We start from the raw sequence: 16,791 nt of genomic DNA on the forward strand, positions 1-16,791 counted from the left end.
GGTATGTATATACATACATGGGAAACGGCAAAGGAAGGAAGGAAGCAAGGACGGATGGATGGAAAGGAGTGGTGGAAGAGAAGAGAAGAGGAGAATGAGGAAGAGGAGGATGAGGAGGTGGATGACGAGGAGGAGGAGAGTATACCAAAGTGGGAGGAGGAGAGAGCGCAAGCGCTCGTCCGATCGATGCCCGTCTCTTCCGCGTATAAAGCTCTCGTCCTCGGGGGGCGCGCGACAGTTGCCGTTCCGCATCCGGAACATGCGCCGCGTCGTGGATCAACCGCGTCCACCATTACTTTCGTTTCTCTCATCAATCAAGCGATCGACGAAACGTTCTCATTTCTAGGCTAAAAAATCTTTCCAAGCGAGTTCGTGACAGTGGTCCAGCTGTTCGATTATAGAAAAACCTTTGCAAGTTCTTTTTTAATTTGTTCAAAGAAAATATAGAAGATTCGATTGTATTTTTGACGAGAAAAACCAAAGAACGAACAAAATACTTTACTTTCTAGCAAACTGTAGAAAAAAAATTATTTTATATATATATATATATGTGTGTGTGTATATATATGTATATATATGGTTCTTCTTTTTGATGTTGGAAGTACCCACTTCTTTTTCGATGTTCTTTACTATAAACGTCATAAACGTCGATAAGAGAGAAGAGGAATCAACGAAGCAGATTTTTTACAGAAGAGCCAGCCGATATAATTTTATCGGTAATTAATTGCGTCTTTAATCTAGATTAGGTGTTTTGGTGCATCACAGTGACTCTTCACAGTGATAAAAAATCGTTATTTCATCCATCATTGGAAACGTTTCCAATTCGAGTGATTGGACCGATCAAGAAGGTACGCTGGAGAAAGTGTACGCGGAACAAGGAAATTCCGTACATCGTTATAAAAAAATTTCTTCTACTTAAATCCTATAAGAAGAGAAAAAGGTTTTTGATCTCGCGAATTTGATCGTTATTCGTCAGGCAACACCGACATTCGTCCCGATCGAGCGACGTCTCTCCGGACATTCTCGGAGTGCCGGTCTTCGGTGGAACGTTCGCTGGACGTCTCGAGCAGCTTAATAAGGGTAGAATCAAGAAGGAGGAGGGGTGGAGGTGGTGCAGGTGGTGCTGGTGGTGGTGTTGGTGGTGGTGGAGGAGGAGGAAGAGGAGGAGGAGGAGGCAGCGGAGGTAGCGGAGGAAGAGTGGGAGGGGGAGCAGGAGCAGGAGGTAGAAACGGTAGGAAGCGGAAGAGAAGAGGAGGAGGAGGAGGAGCTGGAAGAGGAGGAAGGCCCGTGGACGTGCAACAAGTTAAGAAACCGCCGTCGACGTCGCTGCAGCCGGCACCGTCGTCCTCGGCACGATGTGACATGGATATCCTAGCCGTAGCCTGCGCCCTCGTCGCGACGGCCCTCTACTGCAACACCCTGCAAGCGGGTTTCGTCTACGATGATCGGTGAGTGCCTCTTGCTTTGAATCAATCCACCCGTGCAACCCTTTCGCAGAGCGAAACGTGGCACTCGTCGTCTCTCCACAGCTCGCCTCGAGCCACTTACTACTTCGATGTGCATATTGGTGAGGGTAACGGGGCCGGAAGCGGGAGAAATATGAATGATTATCTAGACGTACTTTATCGCGTCTTAATCGTGGGAATATTATCAAACGCATCTTAACTTTAAAACTTCTTTATCGCCATTGTTATCTTTTATTTATATGTATATTATCTTTTTTCTAATCGTTTTCTTTATCATCCACTCCAATTACTTCTCTAATTATACTCTTGAAACTAGTTTTCATAGGTAATATTATTTCGAGCTATTTATCGAGCTTTTTCGAGAATCTAACGAGACGATATATCTTTTTCATTGGTGGTACTGGGAAAGAGGCGAGACAAAATTTCGGTAGGGGAAGGTATCGGGAGTGGAATGAGTGTTTGCCGGTTGAAAAGCCCGCGCGTGACTTGTGCTTTAAAAGCTTTTACGAACGCATGGACGGCGATTTATGTTACGTAATAACATGGACCAAGCCCGACCGATTCAGCTGACAGATTTACGAAGTAATTTAGATAATCGTCGATGTGTTACGGTGTAACAAGCTAAAGGCGACTTCGCGTTTATCGTATGCACCTCGACGATAAGAATTATGGTTTATCGGCAAAAACCATCAAGAGGTGTTTATCACGTCTCTTTGTCTCAATCTTTATTTTGGTCTGATTGCGAACAAATATTTATTTTTTTCTTTTTTTTTTTAGTATTTTTTTTTTCAAGGAGAAAAAATAGACACATCCATCGATCGATCGAGATGGAAAGCCATCGGATGATGCAAATCTCCAAAAGTGTTAACTACGAGTAAACGTTCTAACCCGATTTTACAGGGCAACCAGAGTAAATCGGATTTAGCTCGATTTAGACGGATTTAATTAGGCCAGGTATTATGATTAATGCCAATCGGATAACGTTTGGTCTAGAATGTTTTTCAATCGTTTTATCCATTGTTGCATTTTCACTTTTGAATTCGTTTATCTTGCAACGAGGACCGATCGTGAAAATTTTTATGTATTATATATAACCATTCGTCTATGTTTGGTTAAATATTATGTCCTAACAAATATTATATCGTTATATAAATTCTCAAGATTTTCGTACGTCGACCTTAACCTATTGCGCGTAAAGCGAAAGCGTCAAAACGTGTTGCGGATCCGAGATAACTTGAAGCTTCTCCTATGAAAAGTAAACACACGTTCACGAAGAGTACACAGGAATAATCGCAAATAAATTGCCATGCTATCGTTTGTTGTTCGAATTGATCTGAAAGGATGTATGAAATTTTCACTTCGTCGAGAGAAAATTTAATTTTTTATTTCTTTCTTTCTTATATTTTCTTTTTTTGCTCTTTTTTTTATTTTCTCTCCCGTGGGATAGTTTCGTCTTGTCAGAAATACCAAAGAAATTCGAGAATATAATATAGAAATAGATAGTGTCGTTTGAAGCATCGTTTCGTTGAAGAATTCACAAGTTCTATCGTATAGATAGAGATATGTAGAAAGAGAGAGAGAGAGAGAGAGAGAGAGAGAGAGAGAGAGAGAGAGAGAGAGAGAGAGAGAGAGAGAGTGAGAGAGTGAGAGAGTGAGAGAGAAATAGAGAATGGTGGGAATCGTATTGGTATAGGGCGCCATATAATCCAAAGTTACTCCCACGATGAGCGTCCTTAATCCAAAGCTCTCGAATTCTATGATACCAAATCCTGTAATTGAGTATTCTCTAATCTCTCGAGTATCGTATTCGGGGTTCCAATCGAGGCTCGACGACTAGCCCAACGTCCTTCCAAGGATTCGTCGTTATCGTCACTGAATGTAGTAACGAGAGAATCAATGTCCTACGACGAGATACGTTTTGAATTCTATCTTACTCTCCAATCGAATTATTTGATTTTTAATTGGTTACAAACGTTTCGATTTAAGCGTTTCAAAATGAATATCATTGTCCCTCTTTATAACAAGAATGACATTAAACGAATATGTAAATCAGAAGAGGCTTGATATTTAATTTGAAATAAAAATTCTAATGTTACTGATCTATTAAGAAATTAATGCATCTTTTTTCGAAACATTTTATAAATATGTCGATACGTCTTACGTTTCACGATATATTCAGTGTAAGATATGTGTAATATGTGTATACACACACACACACATATATGTATTTATATAAATCGAGATAACTATATATTATAAGATATATATTATAGATACTTTAATAATTCCAAAGTGAATTTTACAAATCCAATATAAATGAAGATAAAGAATGCATCCTGATTTTACGGTAATGTAGAAGACGACTATTGGTTTCGATAATTAAATATTTATTTATTAAATGAATTATTGAATTTCTTTGGTGAGTTCGGTCTTTCTCTTTTTTTTATCTCTCTTTCTCTTTCTTTATCTCTCTTTCTCTTTCCCTCTCTTTCTCTCATACATGCGATGGATAAACCAGTCACATATCGTCGACGTTCCCAACGGAGCCTTAAAACCAACGTAATAACTAAAAACGGTAGAGGGCATTAAGCCGAGATAATTTTTCATCCGTATCCGGCCCATTAGCGGAGCACCTCGTTCGATGCACCAAGACTTGGAACCGTCCAATGCGCCCGTGGCGACCATAATCAAGTCGGGTCCAGTTATTAACGAGAAAACTCAACTACGTCTTTTTGTTTCTCCGTCTCTGCTTTTATCTTCCTATTACACGTATAGACACACATATGCACATATACACTTTCATCGATATCCAGCCCTTATAAATCATTTCTACCAATTTACCTAGTCTGCTTTGAAAACATTTAACTAAGAACTACTATAAAATCATTAAAAAAAATTTCTATTCCCGTTCTTTCGATGATAAGGATTAAAGTAAAAAACGGTTCATACATGATTCGATAATAAATATAGACAAAAAGAGTGTGAAGCAGATTTGTAGATAATAAGCAGATGATAATAGTAGTAATGTAGCAGGTAGAGAAAGAGAGAAGATTGAAAGAAAGAGAGAGAGAGAGAGAGAGAGAGAGAGAGAGAGAGAGAAAGAGAAAGAGAGAAAGAGAGAGAGAACAGCAAGTGGTTTATCCGGATCGTAGGTTTTACTTGGGAGTTTACTCTGTTGAGACTTTATTGCGGAGGCACGTTGGTACGTGCTAAAACTCATAGGATAATAAAGGGGCTGTATTTTAGTCCAGCATGTCGACCGCAATACCTAGGAAAAGAATACGGGACATATTTATCTGCTAAGGGCCTTTTTTTCTATTATACTTTCTCTCTCTCCCTCCCTCTCTCTCTCTCTCTCTTTCTCTCTCTTTCTTTCTCTCTCTTTGTGCTTGGGAGAAAAAGAACAATGCTGTTGAACAAAGAAGTGAAAAAACAAAAAGAAATTGGATGAGAAAGAAGATGGTAAACAGGATTAAAAAAAAAGAGAGAGGGAGAGCGATATATACGTATATATGTTACACATTATAATGTTATTATAATATATATTTATTATGTATATATATATATATATATATATATATATATATATATATACAATACAATATATAAATATATAATATATACATATATAGTGTATTGTACATATATATATATACATACATATATATGTATATGTATAGGTAGGAAGAAAATAGATAGATGGAGAAGGAAGAAAAAGGAAAGTCGTGAAATGGTGGAAAGTTGGAATACTCTCTGTCTCTTGGAGCGACCTAATCTCGTAAACGAATACAAGTACGACATATCCTCGTATACTCTCGTCCATGTATATATATGCATATATATATATATATATATATATATATATATATGTTGTATATACCTACGTATGCTTCTATGAAAGTGTACGTTGTCTTCTTCGTTGCACAGTCTCGCGTTGCACGGTGTACCGATGCAGTTACCGGGCGTTCATGTACGAGACGAGTTCGGAATAAGAAAAGTTGTAGGGCGAGGCTTAGCTTGTTCTCTTACTGTCGCTGAATAATACTACTGCGGCAGAAACGCGTTTTCCGCGGCACGAAATGTAAAGCATGGCATTACTATTTCAGCAAAGGCCGCGTTCTCTCTGCCTCTCTCTCTCTCTCTCTCTCTCTCTCTCTCTCTCTCTTTCTCTCTCTTTTTCTCTCGTCTCGCGACCGCTTTGCTTGAAACGTATGTAAATAATTTGTGTTTGCAAATGCTGAAGGGTTTCAGGAAAATTTATGAGGAACGATGGCGACGTGGACGCAAGTTCGTCGACTACTTTCTCTATTTCTCTCTTTCTCTCTCTTTTTTTTTATCCGTTCTAGATCAAATGAATTATACGATCCGATTTGATCAAATTTTTTTTTTCGATTCATTTGAAATGAACATCATGATGCCTTATCTTGCGAAAATAATTGGTCTATTAAAAATTGTCTTTAGAGAATAGCAAGGACATGCTTTTGGGTGATTTATTCGGCAAGAGAATTTGCGTTGTGTGTGTGTGTGTATGTGAGAGAGAAAGGGAGAAAAAGAGGGGGAGGGATAGAAAAAGAGATGCGATTGTTTATGTAGAGTAAGAGAAAGAGAAAGAGAGAGAGAGAGAGAGAGAGAGAGAGAGAGAGAGTGAGTGAGAGAGAAAAATCTTGAGTAAGGACAATTAGTCGGATCTCGATCGAGTCGCATTGCGGCATAAAATGCGGGCCGCATTCTCTCTTCCATTCCGGCAGCGTGAAATGGATCTTGGGGCCGCGTGCGGAAATCCGCTCGTTGCTGTGTGCCTATCTCTATCACTTGTTCTCTCTCATACTTCCACGTTGTCGGTCGCAGCGCTTGACAATGCTTCTCCGGGGACAAGTTTAGAACGAAGGGGAGAATCGGTCCGACTGTGGCATAATAAATCTATCCTCTCGTCAGTCATGGATCCGTGTCTCGTACGATAGAAGTCCTGCGTTTCCACGTTTTGGTCTTATAAAAAAAAAAAAAAAAAAAAGAAAAAATAGAGAAAGAGAAGTAAAGATAAATGAGTTGTTACGGACGAATTCCTCGGAAGTAACAAATTTCTTTAAAATTTTTTTCATACAAATTAAGTATTACTCGTATCGTATATAATAATTTATATATAATATTTTATGTATTAATATATTAATTTATTGTATTCGATTAGCCAATAAATAATACCGGAATTTTTAGTGTTTTATGTCTTAATAAATAACATTTTTTATTCAATATTTTTAAATGAAAATTCATAATATTATTTATCATTCACCTATTACTTATTCAAAATAAAAAATTCCTTATATTATTTATTGGCCAAATTAATAATTTAATGTTGTTAGCGTGGTAGTCAAGATTTAACCGTGGAAGAATAGAAAAAATTTGAAAAAAGGAAATTTCGAAAAATAAAAGGTACAGTCATTAAATCATAGTCTTGGACTTTGTCTAGTTACAATACAATTGAATAATAATGGTAATAAAATAATATAATATAATAATAGTAAAAACATAATAATAAAAATAATATGTTAATAATAATATGTTATATAATGATAATATATTAACTATGATAATTATAATATAATGACAATATGTGTATGTGTGTTATGAGGGAAGATGAGGATATAACACCGGTAAATAAATAGACGAAAGAAAAGAGAGAAACAGAGATAAAAAGAATTATGAAGAACAATTAGAAGAACAAATTAAAATTGGTAGGTGTTAATGCATATCATTTGCTTCACTCCCAAAATTATTACATTTTCAGGGTATATATTATATACTATCTATTATTATTATATAATATTTAATATTTATGTACACACATATACATATATTGGTTTATTTCTTCGTATAAAAAACGTGTACGTATAAAAGCGACTTCAACGCATACAATGATGACGACCTGTGACTATGGCCGATGCAACGGCTGCGTATGAATTCTGCAGCATCTGGCCTCGCATGCATTTATCCTACGATCGAACGAAAGACGCTTTATCACGCTCTGGAAAATGCATGGAAATGCGTGAGAGAAAATACAGAGAAAGAATAGTTCGGAGTGTATAATTAGAAATATTTTGTCTATGTAATATTTGGACTCATTGCATTCGTTGCTATTCGAAGATAATCTTTTTATCCTATATTTTTTTCTTTCTATGTTCGAAAACATAATATTTTATAATACAGCATAATGCGATTTCATTCGAAGAACAGAATGTAACACATAGTTATACAAATTTTCTTTTATGTTAATTCGCGAGACAATCATTCAAACGTCGCGTTATTTCGTAATCACGTATTTGTAAGGAAATATTTAGCGTAGAAAGATGAGAAAATCGTAGAAGGTTTTTATATAATTCGCTGTTCAAGTGAAGAACGAGATAAAACAAGAAGTCTTTTTCATTTGTATTTTCTCTTTCATATTTGCATATTATTCATAGAGTGCGAGAGGGGAGAAGAGACGGGAGAGAGAGAGAGAGAGAGAAAAAGACGGAGAGAAAGAGACCGAGAGAGATTGACATTGCAACACCGGTCACATAGTAGTAGTAGTAGCAGCAACAATGGTTGCATCGAAACTTCCAATCTATAGGTACCTACTACATTGTTATAGACAAGTAGTTACTCAGCAGACGGAAAGTTCAATAGCTTTAATCAGTAAAAGTTAGATTTCACCGAAAGTTCAGTCATACATCTAATTGATTACGCGTTGTGATCATACACACATTGGAATAACTTTGGCTTTCGATGGCTTATAGATTGTGCGATTGAATTTACTCGTGTTTAGACGGAAGTAAACTTTCAATTTGTGTTGCGATTTCACGAGTTTACATTTTACTATTCCTACCTTTATCCTTTCATTATCTTTTGATACTCTCTTAGAATTTTATTTTCTTTACGATAAAAAATACTTATTGCATGAAATAAATTCTTATATATTTACCTGACACATACTAAACCTATGTATTTAGAATATATTAGAAGTTTACACTTTACCTTCCATATATTCCATTCTATATATTCGTTATCTTCTGATTACATTTGCGTTTTGATAGAACATATCAAAAGCTATGTACATGTGTACGCATACATACATATTTAAATCCATACACATACACTTGCACATACATATGTGTTTAGAGCATGTTAGAAGTTTTCTCTCTATCTCTCTCTCTCTCTCTCTCTCTCTCCTCTCTCTTTTCTTTTCTTTTTGTTCAGTCCGCGAGATTGTCACCCACATAGAATTGAAACAAATCAACGAGAACTACAATGTATGTATATACATTGTCCATGTTTTTATGCTCGTTTACTTTTCTTTGTATAACGTTCTCTTTTTCCTTTAGCATCACAATAGAAAGGTGAAATAGTGATATCAAAGTCCCCTTTTTATCCGTCACTTTGATAAATTAAAGGTAGAAAATCTATCGAACATTAAGGTCATTTACTGGAGAACAGTAAGAAACTGTCCTCTTTCTACAAGAGAATTTTTTTTCTATCATCATTTTTTTTGTTTGACTTCGTATCGATAAATAAATCTGACAGATTAACAAAATTAAGAATCTGAATTATCAAATTATTTTAATAAAGCATTACGTAAACATAATGATCATTGTACTTAAAATCATTTCGTAATATTTTGAGAATAAGAACTTAAGTAAAATTATACGTCAGAACATTTTAAGATAAATTTTATCCATTTTAAGTCATATACCGTCTTTTTTCATCTCGTTTAACCTCATTTCTCTCTCCTTTTCTCTCTCTCTCTCTCTCTGTCTCTTTCTTTATTTATCTAAGATTTCTCCTGAATTGTTAAGACGATCTCTAGTCCTCCTTCCATCCTCAGGAAACTGTTACGTCGGAGCCGTGAAACTGCGAGACGCTATGTCGAGCGTTAATAGTTGCCGGAGATGATGTGTGTGTGTGTGTGTGTGTGAGAGAGAGAGAGAGAGGAGCGAGAGACGAGAAGAGGGGAAAGGACGAACGAAAGGTAGGCTGACGGCAAGATAGAAGGGGAGTCAAGCGAAATAGCAAATCCACAAACAAACAGTGGCTGGAAGGAGCAGAGCGCGTGCTCGAGAAAAGAGAGAGAGAAAGAGAGAGAAAGAGAGAGAGAGAGAGAGAGAGAGAGAGAGAGAGAGAGTCAGAGACAGAGATAGAGAGTCTTTACGAATTGAGCGAGCTTAGCAGTGGATTATCTTTGCTGTATATAGCTTAACACATAGTTCGCCCGTATGCTCGATAATAAAGAGCCATGTGAATTGTGTTCTAATGATTCATTTGTACTTCTTCCTTGATGTTACTGATATTCAAAGGAAAAGAATGATAGAAGGAAAGAAGGAGAGAAAGAGAGAGAGAGAGAGAGAGAGAGAGAGAGAGAGAGAGAGAGACAAAGAGAAAAAAATGTATGCGTCTAATCTCTAACATGCCGAGTTTCCGTTCTCCTGACAACGGGGCGCATTGGGTGTTCTCATCGTATGCACGCATAACTATGTTAGCACATCAAGTAGCAAGGAAAGTTACCAACGTTGAAAGTGAAGTGTTTAACGGATCACAAGGTAAACTTAGAGGAGAAGCAGCATTTATCTCGAGTATGCCGGTATTATAATAATTTATGTTAATCTTAACTTTATATGTATATGCTTACTTTGTTTCGACTTCTATAGGTATCAAATCAAGTTTAAAAGTTTCCGAAGATCCTGTTTGGCTGTCTTGAAACAAACTTCCTTTACGTGAACGGTGACTTCACGTAAAATGATGATCGACGGTTTGGTGCAAACAAGAAACTGTCTTTCTAACTCTCTCTGTCTTTGTCTTTTTCTTTCTCTCTCTTTATCTCTTTCTTTCTCTTTCTCTCTCTCTCTCTCTCTCTCTCTCGTTCTCTCTTTGTCTTCGTCTCTCTTTTTCTATCTCCCTGTCTTTGTCTCTCTCCCTCTCTCTTTCTCTCTCTAATATGAGGAAGTTCGCCAGAGTCGAGATTGATTCCAGTTTACCTACGCTTTAGTAAATTGTAGTTCGGTCGAGAACGAGGAGAATTTGTGGTTAGGAGTTTAACAGTGTATTAAAAATCGTTGCTGTTTACTTAATCTGTCGCCGAGGCCACAACGAGAGTTTCCACACTGCTCTTTATTCTCGTGTGCGTCTATTCAACATACTATGTAATATACTACCAAGCTTTGTTGGATAGTAAAACGAAACTTTTTACTCTTCCGATAGGTATACATATATATATATATATATATACATATACATATATATATATATATATATATATATATATATATATATATATGGTGTGTGCTGCTCGTGAGCGCGATAGTAATACATGTTGTTTTTTTTTCTTTTTTCTGTTTCTTTTCTCTTATGTTGCATGATCGATTAAAAAATGAGCTCGAGTTACTAGAACGAATTTAATTATTCCCGCATCTTATTAGTTATTAGGTTTGTTAAAGTAAAAAAAACGATGTCTAAAAAATGTATCCTCGAGTGAATGACTTTGCTCGTTCGTCGATGGAAAATGTTTACTCTTAGACACCTTATTATTCCTAAGAGAGTAAAAATATATTAATCGGCTTTTTCTCGCTATTAGAGCGTACTTTCCTTTCGCCATTATCCGCTCTGGTTGTTATAGATACGACGAAGACACGAAGGTGTGAAGACTCTTCCATTTATTCATCGTGAGTAGATAAATGTGTAAGAGGAGGAAAGATGTGAGTAACAGCCATGACCCTTTTACTTATTTGAATCGTGATTTAAAAAATTAATCTGAAAATTTTCTGTTGTTCCGTCGAAAGATTCTTGTTAGAATTTCTGTCGATCATATTGGACTAATCCTTTTTCTGTCGATCATATTGGACTAGCGAGACTGTTAAAGAAAAAAAGAACAAAATGATTTTAATTGCGATTAAATTCAAAATAAATATAAGAATGCCTGTACGAGATAGAAATATGTAAAATATCGAGAGTTACAGAGAAGAAGTCGGTGAATTTTTGTTCGTTCATATTGAGTATTGTTAAGAGAAGAAAAGAGAAGTGAAGAAAAAAGAAAAAGAGAAAGAGAGAGAGAGAGAGAGAGAGAGTGAGAAAGAGAGATAAAACGACGTTGAAAATTGACGATAGAAAAGCGCGACGATAGCGTTGTTCGTTTGTGAAGCGAGAGAAGAGGAAGAGAATCCATAAATAGAAAAGCACGTGGAACGCATTCCGCACTTCGATCGGATTAATCGGCAAAAAAGCCTATTGTTCCGTCATCGAACTGAAGGCTGACTGACCAACCAACCAACTAGCCACCCACCCACCCTTTTACCTTCGTACTATACGAAGTAATCGAACAAACGAGTTTACAGTGAAACAAACGTCGCGTCGTCCCATACTTCTCTTTTTTCCATGGGTTTTCTATACCTTTTTCATGTTTTCTTTTATGGATTACCTACTAACAGAGTTATGTATTTGTTTTACGATAACAGCAAAATGTCGACAAAGACGATACTACGTACTCGTATGTATCTATATACGTAATAGTGGTTATATAGACTGGTTAATTTCCTGTCAGTCATATCGAATATTTCCATTCGTACATTCGTCCTTGCAAACTGCATATTAAAGTGACTGATCGTTTCGAACTCGGTCGTACGATTGAATATAATTGCATTACTCTGGATATTCGCTCGTCAGTTATAGACAGAGTGGAAAAGAGAGGAAGAAAGGAACAAAGTTATATATGTAAGCAGAGTATAAAGTATCAACTGACTTTTGCTGATCAAAAGATTACGTTTTCTTTATATAGAAATATTATATCGGGTTTTGTGAAATTACAAAAAAAAGTTTTTCTCTTTTTCTTATTTCCTATAAATCAGAGATAAATATATTTGTTGATAAAAATCAATTAGAATACCATATATCTAATTATATCGAAGATAGATTCGATTTATTTTACGATAATTCGTTTACGATAATTCGTTTGCGAATAATTTGTTTTACATGGTTTGACAACAAAATTTTCTCTTCAGTGCTACATTAGATTTATCGTATGTTTTGATTTCTAATTCTCTTTAAGATGAATTTTCCTATCTTGCATGTCTTCATACTGATCTTTGATATTTCGTAAAATGCAATAATATCAAAATATTCCCGATCGATGATCATAGTGCTGATTTCTACAGAAGAAACATATGTGTATGCTACGAAAAAAAAAAAAAGAAAAACAATTCAACGGAATCGCTTTCATGACACATTAGATTGTCGCATTTGTTTAGTATTCTTATATTTGTTCTTGTTATTCGAGATCGGAATGTTAGTCTAATTGGCAAAAAATCTATCAGCGTTTGTGTACATTTAAGAAACAAAAGAAAAAAAGTTCAAGCGATTTCTCTAATCCAGTTAGTCATTAATCTCTCAACGTTACTTGGAGTACAAATTCGATTTCGTGTGGTTATATAAAAAATGGATTTAATTGTAATTCGGTCAATCGTTGTAAAAGAAAATACACGCACACATATACATACATGAGCGAACGCGTGCGCACACACAAAAAAAAAGAAAATAGTTTATAAAGAAATCAAAGCGTCAAGCAAATATTTACTATTCCTTACGATCATGTTCTCTCGTCACGGCAAGTCGAATCCTATGTAAGGGAAAATCAAATAGTCGTTCACCGTTAGTTCCAGCGAACCACAAAACTAGTCGATATCGTTCGTTCTTACGTATCTACCTATGTGCGTATTTGAATTGTACGATTTGGTCCGTATGCGCTAGTAGTTGAAAGTCGATGTATGTATGTGGTGGCCCAGCCTCGAAGTCGACGTACATACTTGAAATCGTACGGCATTGTCCGCTCACATTTTCTACGAAATAAGTCCAACATCAATGTGGAAATGGGACGCCCAGTAATGGAAGTCCTTTTCTACCTTCTACCTCTCTCTCCCTCTCTCTCTCTCTCTCTCTCTTTCTCTCTCTCTCTCTCTTTCATTCTCTCTCTCTCTCTCTCTCTCTCTTTCATTCTCTCTCTCTTTTTCTCTTTCTCTCTCTCTCTCTTTTTCTCTTTCTCTCTATCTTCTTTTTTTCTCTTCTCTCTTTCCATGACCGAGACGCTCGGTAGATGCGAAATCGATGCCAGTGCTAGTACCGGAACGTGCCTGTGCAAAAAACGAATCCGAGCCACGTTATAACCCCCTGGCACTCGGAATCGTCCAAGTGAGACTGCAGCTGGGTGGAACATTACGCGTGATGTAGCGGTTATTCCACCCTGTGCTCGTGCGAACGATCGTCTACAGTCTCGTCTATATCTTCTACTTTTCTTTCTATAATCTTTTTCTTTTCTTTCTCTCTGCGTGCGAACGTGTAGATCGTTCCGAGTGTTCCAACGTCTATATTAAAAATGAAATCAATAGATCAAAGCTGTTAATAAAATGGAATATATCAATGAAATGTATTAAAAAATTTTTATACGATTTTTCTCGATTCGATATACAAAAGTCTTATCATTTATTACGTATACTACAATATATAAATAAAATTTATTTCATGTGCACGTTCTTTGATTAGACTCGTATTTGTTGACACAGACTTAGATATTCATGTTTTCTCCTAACGGCCATAAGCCATTATTGAAATGCATCTACCATTAGGAATTTGTTGGATACTTGCTAAGAAAACGCATAGATAAAAAACACATTGTCACCTTTGTCCGAGCTTAGGCATTTTTAGTCACGTACTTAGTCTTCAATAATGTGTCGAGCTTAACAATAAATAAACTATGAAAATAAGCTTCTAGGCGCAACGAGCGAAGGGTTTGTCTAGCACCTACTCTTCAAATATCAATTCAACTTTCATAAGTCCATACGATCACCAGGACAAATGGCCATACATGAGATTGTTTAAATATTTCGAACGAACTATCCTGACATGCCTACGGCCAATAAGAATATAGCTTTTTCTTTTCTGGTACTTTTTACTTAAATTCTTCCCTTCCATTTCCCTTTCCTAATTCATTAATATCTTTCTGAATAATTTGAAAGAAATCTATACTCAGTCGCATCCAAGCATTCGTACTCACCATTAAGACAACCTAGTCTTATCTATATCACTGGCTATGCCTCAAACGGATGTATCCAGCACAATTTAAATCGTAACAGTCAATATACAGCTTTCTGACTCAAATCATCAAGACCTTCGAGTCTTATTAAACATTACTGGCTATCTCTCCTTCAGAGATACCCAGCACAACTAACTAAATGTTACTTCAAAAGAACATCTCAACAACTGTATCTCATTTCTACAAAATATATCGTTATAATTTCAATTCGCGAAATACTTATTATCGCGCACCTATCTGATGAGCTTCACGGGATCCTTCAAAGAAATCGTGTTTCCCTATTAATTTGTGGGAACGTAACGAGCGATATTTTGTTGACTTCAACGATTTCCGAGCCTTGTGCCGCTGCTTTTATTCATTGCGATCAATGAGTCTACGACTTTAACAACTAGGAAAAGACGGGGAACATATCTCTCGAAAATCGACCATCATCGCTGGTTCGGTGCAAGAACCGCATTTACACGCTCGTAATTACGTCCTTACGACGCAACAGTATTGATTTTTAGCATGCTGCGTAAAACGTGAAAAAACTTATTGTTATTATATGAAACGTAAATTACTTATGATTAAATATATCGGTGGATCGATAATTGGGCCCAGTTTTTATCTAATAATTATATTCTACTGCGTATATAGATGTGTATGTGTGTGTGTGTGTGATAAGATGAACAAGTTTCCCTTTTATCATCGAATAAAATCAGCCCAGATGATCCTAAGGTCATTACTCTTATCCGCGTTGATCGTTCCAATAGCAGAACTAGGTAGACCCTCTCTTGGCTCATCTTCCCTCTTGACGACTCTTAGCGAACCCGTATATGAGCAGATTGCTCGAAGAAATTCCTATTTGTTCTTTTTCTTTTTTTTATTTTTTCGTTTTATGTCTTACGAAAGTAGAAAAAAGAGATGGATGAAGAACGTGGAGAAGGATCCTTCGCGTAAAATCGCGTTTTCCGAATCGTTACATCAAATGGAAGATAGAAAAGAAGAAGAGAAGAAGAAAAGGAAAGAAAAGAAAAGAAAAAACAAAAGAAAAGAAAGAAAAGAGGAAAGAGAGGAGAAAAAGAGGTGGCGGAGAAAAGTGCGGGACCTACTGCAATCGTCTTTAAAACTGAGAAAGAGGGGTGTGGAGAAGGATCGAAGATAGATAACGCGATTTCGTCTTTCGACGTTTTCTCGAGATTCTCTTTAGAACAGTGAAAACTACTACCGGCATGCTTTTGACAAAGTTTCCTATCAGAAAGCTTAAAAGCGTCCGCGGATTTACCGGAGCAATGATTCTCCTTCCCTCTCTTTCCTTCCCTCCATTTCTGTCTCACTCGCTATCTCTCATTTCGAATTGGTTCAGTGGTCCACCGCCAGCATCCACCAAGAACATGCCACCACGCTCGAAGCAATTTCATTCGCATAGTTCGTCGATTCGACGCGATCGACTTAACTCATTATTACCTGTCGTGAAACGTTTAAATCTCGATCGTGGTTCCTGGTAGTCGCCATAATGGAATCGCGATATAGTCGCATGACGGCACTGCATTTACGCGCGATGTAAACTCGCATAATGCTGTCACTCATATCGGTAATGTAGCACTGTTTCACGTTCCGATAGGGCACGAAGATAATTGTTTCGGGACGGGCAATTGTGTGGCTTTGATATTTCCTCGTTGGTTCTATTAATCGTTAGGAAGTCCAATTGCCTTATTACTTTGAACTCATGAAATGTTAAATATACTTTATATTTCATTTTTCTCCTCTATAAAATCATGTTTTAATTTATATCCAAAGATTAATATTGCTTAAGTACAAGCTATACTTATAATTAATATAGTATAGTTATATTAGATCTGCTGAAAAGTTATTTTCGTTTTATATATATTCGAATGTTTTACACTTTAACCATTATATTATTTATTTATTAATGATTCTCAGATATGTAATTAATATGAAAGATATTGCAACGATCAACTAGAAATATTCATTTGCTAATCTGAAAAATTCTGATCGGAAAAGAATGATGAATCTTTTTTTTCACTGATTTAGTAATATTATGTACCTTCTCTCTCATTATTCTCTTTTCAAACAAATTTAAGTGATTAGAACGCGTAATATAATATTGTGATAAGCTGGCACCGTCTAGCCGTCTCGCCGTCTCCCAACGAAATCGGATTACGGATCTCTGGATGTCTCCCATATCATTTCGCATAATTTTATACTTCTTTCGTAATCCTT

At 36.3% G+C, this 16,791-nt stretch overlaps 1 protein-coding gene across 2 annotated transcripts in view; it reads left to right on the plus strand.

Moving 5' to 3' along the window:
* Window positions 1–207: 207 nt before the first annotated feature.
* LOC124421909 (protein O-mannosyl-transferase TMTC2) overlaps window positions 208–16,791 on the plus strand; it is a 239,902-nt gene continuing 223,318 nt past the window's right edge. The window contains exons 1-2 of one of the 2 annotated variants that reach the window (XM_046957607.1): window positions 208–716; window positions 977–1,448. In XM_046957607.1, coding sequence (XP_046813563.1) covers window positions 593–716; window positions 977–1,448 — 596 coding nt within the window. In that variant the 5' untranslated portion in view covers window positions 208–592. The remainder of the gene's footprint in view (window positions 717–976; window positions 1,449–16,791) is intronic. The other variant, XM_046957606.1, reaches the window with a different exon arrangement.

The sequence above is a fragment of the Vespa crabro genome, chromosome 2, assembly GCF_910589235.1.
Source record: "Vespa crabro chromosome 2, iyVesCrab1.2, whole genome shotgun sequence".
Classification (NCBI taxonomy): Eukaryota; Metazoa; Arthropoda; class Insecta; order Hymenoptera; family Vespidae; genus Vespa; species Vespa crabro.